Source organism: Sinocyclocheilus anshuiensis, unplaced genomic scaffold, assembly GCF_001515605.1.
Source record: "Sinocyclocheilus anshuiensis isolate Anshui unplaced genomic scaffold, SAMN03320099.WGS_v1.1 scaffold712, whole genome shotgun sequence".
In the NCBI taxonomy this organism is placed as follows: domain Eukaryota; kingdom Metazoa; phylum Chordata; class Actinopteri; order Cypriniformes; family Cyprinidae; genus Sinocyclocheilus; species Sinocyclocheilus anshuiensis.
Window position 1 is genome coordinate 284953 of NW_015555749.1, and position 1461 is coordinate 286413.

A 1461-nucleotide genomic window follows, 5' to 3' on the forward strand; every position below is an offset into this window, starting at 1 on the left:
GAAAGTCTACAGCGTGCTCATCTGGGAGTGAGCGCTTGGCCGCAGACTCTGGCCATTGAAGGTTCTATATCCTTCTCTTCAGCACACAAGGATTGTAATATGTTTAATGTATGTGTGTGTGTGTGTACATACAAATGTATCCCCAAAAATGAGCAAAATTGGACAAAACCTCATTTAGGGACACCCAGGAGTGTTATCATTTATAAAAACATATATAAATCTAACATATTAACAAATGTATAATATAATATAATATAATATACCGTTCAAAAGTTTGAGATTTTTTGTTTTTGAATGAAGTCTCTTATGCTCAACAAGTCTGCATTTATTTGATCAAAATTCAATAAAATAATAATGTAAAATATTATAATAAAAACAACTGTTCTATTTTAATATACTTCAAAAAGCAATTTATTCCTGTGATGGCAAAGCTAAATTTACAGCAGTAGCTTCAGTGTCACAAGATCAGTTTTTTTTTTTAATATAAATACCAAGTTCAAAGAAGAGAATTTATTTAGAAATTGAATCATTTGTCTTTACTGTCACTTTGATCAATTTAATGCATCCTTGATGTATGGAAATATTAATTTCTGGGGTCTTATTGACCTGCAAACTTTTGAACGGTAATATAATTAATATAATATAATAGTTATAGTCTAATAGTCTATAGTATATATAATTAGCTTTATATAAAAACAATAGCCTAATAGTCAATGATATGTCCCCATAGGCAAGTAAATATGTAGGTGTTACCTGAATAATAAAGGGAAATATTGGCAAAAAGAAATCTTACATTGTTAATCGTATTAACATAGACAATAGATGAAAAAATAATGTAGTAATATGCCTGCAAATTGAAACCAAAATATTCCATGCTATGTTGTGTGACATTTCAGTACATTTCATATTTTTGTGTGGTGTTAACTACTAAGGTGAGCGATCCAATTGGCTGATGTACCTAGATTGACAGTGAGTCGGACACGCCCTCCGTCCAGCTCCAGTCTCAGAGTGTCTGCTGAGTTCCGGGAGGTGGTTGCCATGAGAACACCATAGGCACGCTGGGAACGGAAGCGCAACGACACGTCTTCTGCTTCTGTGTGCATCACTACTGGCAACTGGATCTTCATGAACTTACTGCCATCATAACTGAGGATGGTGGCATCTGAGAGAGAGAAGAGGAGAGAGAATTTAGGAAACAGTAAAAAAAGGAGGGTGCTGGGCAGGGACAGCAGCTCTGTGGCTGATCATAAACCCTAGTGTCGATGGCGACAGATATTTTGGCGACTGGTTACTAAAATGTTTTACAGCCAGACACTGAAATTCTCTACAGCATTTCACAACAGTAGCACAGAGCTGCTCAGTCTAACCAGAAGATAAAGCCCATAAAAATGACTCATTATACACCACGTTTTATTTGTTCTTTTTATTGCAAAGTAGTATTTATCAAGACACCATATAATG

General features: G+C 35.0%; 1 protein-coding gene across 10 annotated transcripts in view; it reads right to left on the reverse strand.

Moving 5' to 3' along the window:
- The window catches only part of nrxn1a (neurexin 1a), a 190982-nt gene that overhangs the window by 87352 nt on the left and 102169 nt on the right, over window positions 1-1461 (reverse strand). For all 10 annotated transcript variants that reach the window (XM_016467315.1, XM_016467324.1, XM_016467321.1 and 7 more), the window contains one exon: window positions 959-1162. In XM_016467315.1, coding sequence (XP_016322801.1) covers window positions 959-1162 — 204 coding nt within the window. The remainder of the gene's footprint in view (window positions 1-958; window positions 1163-1461) is intronic.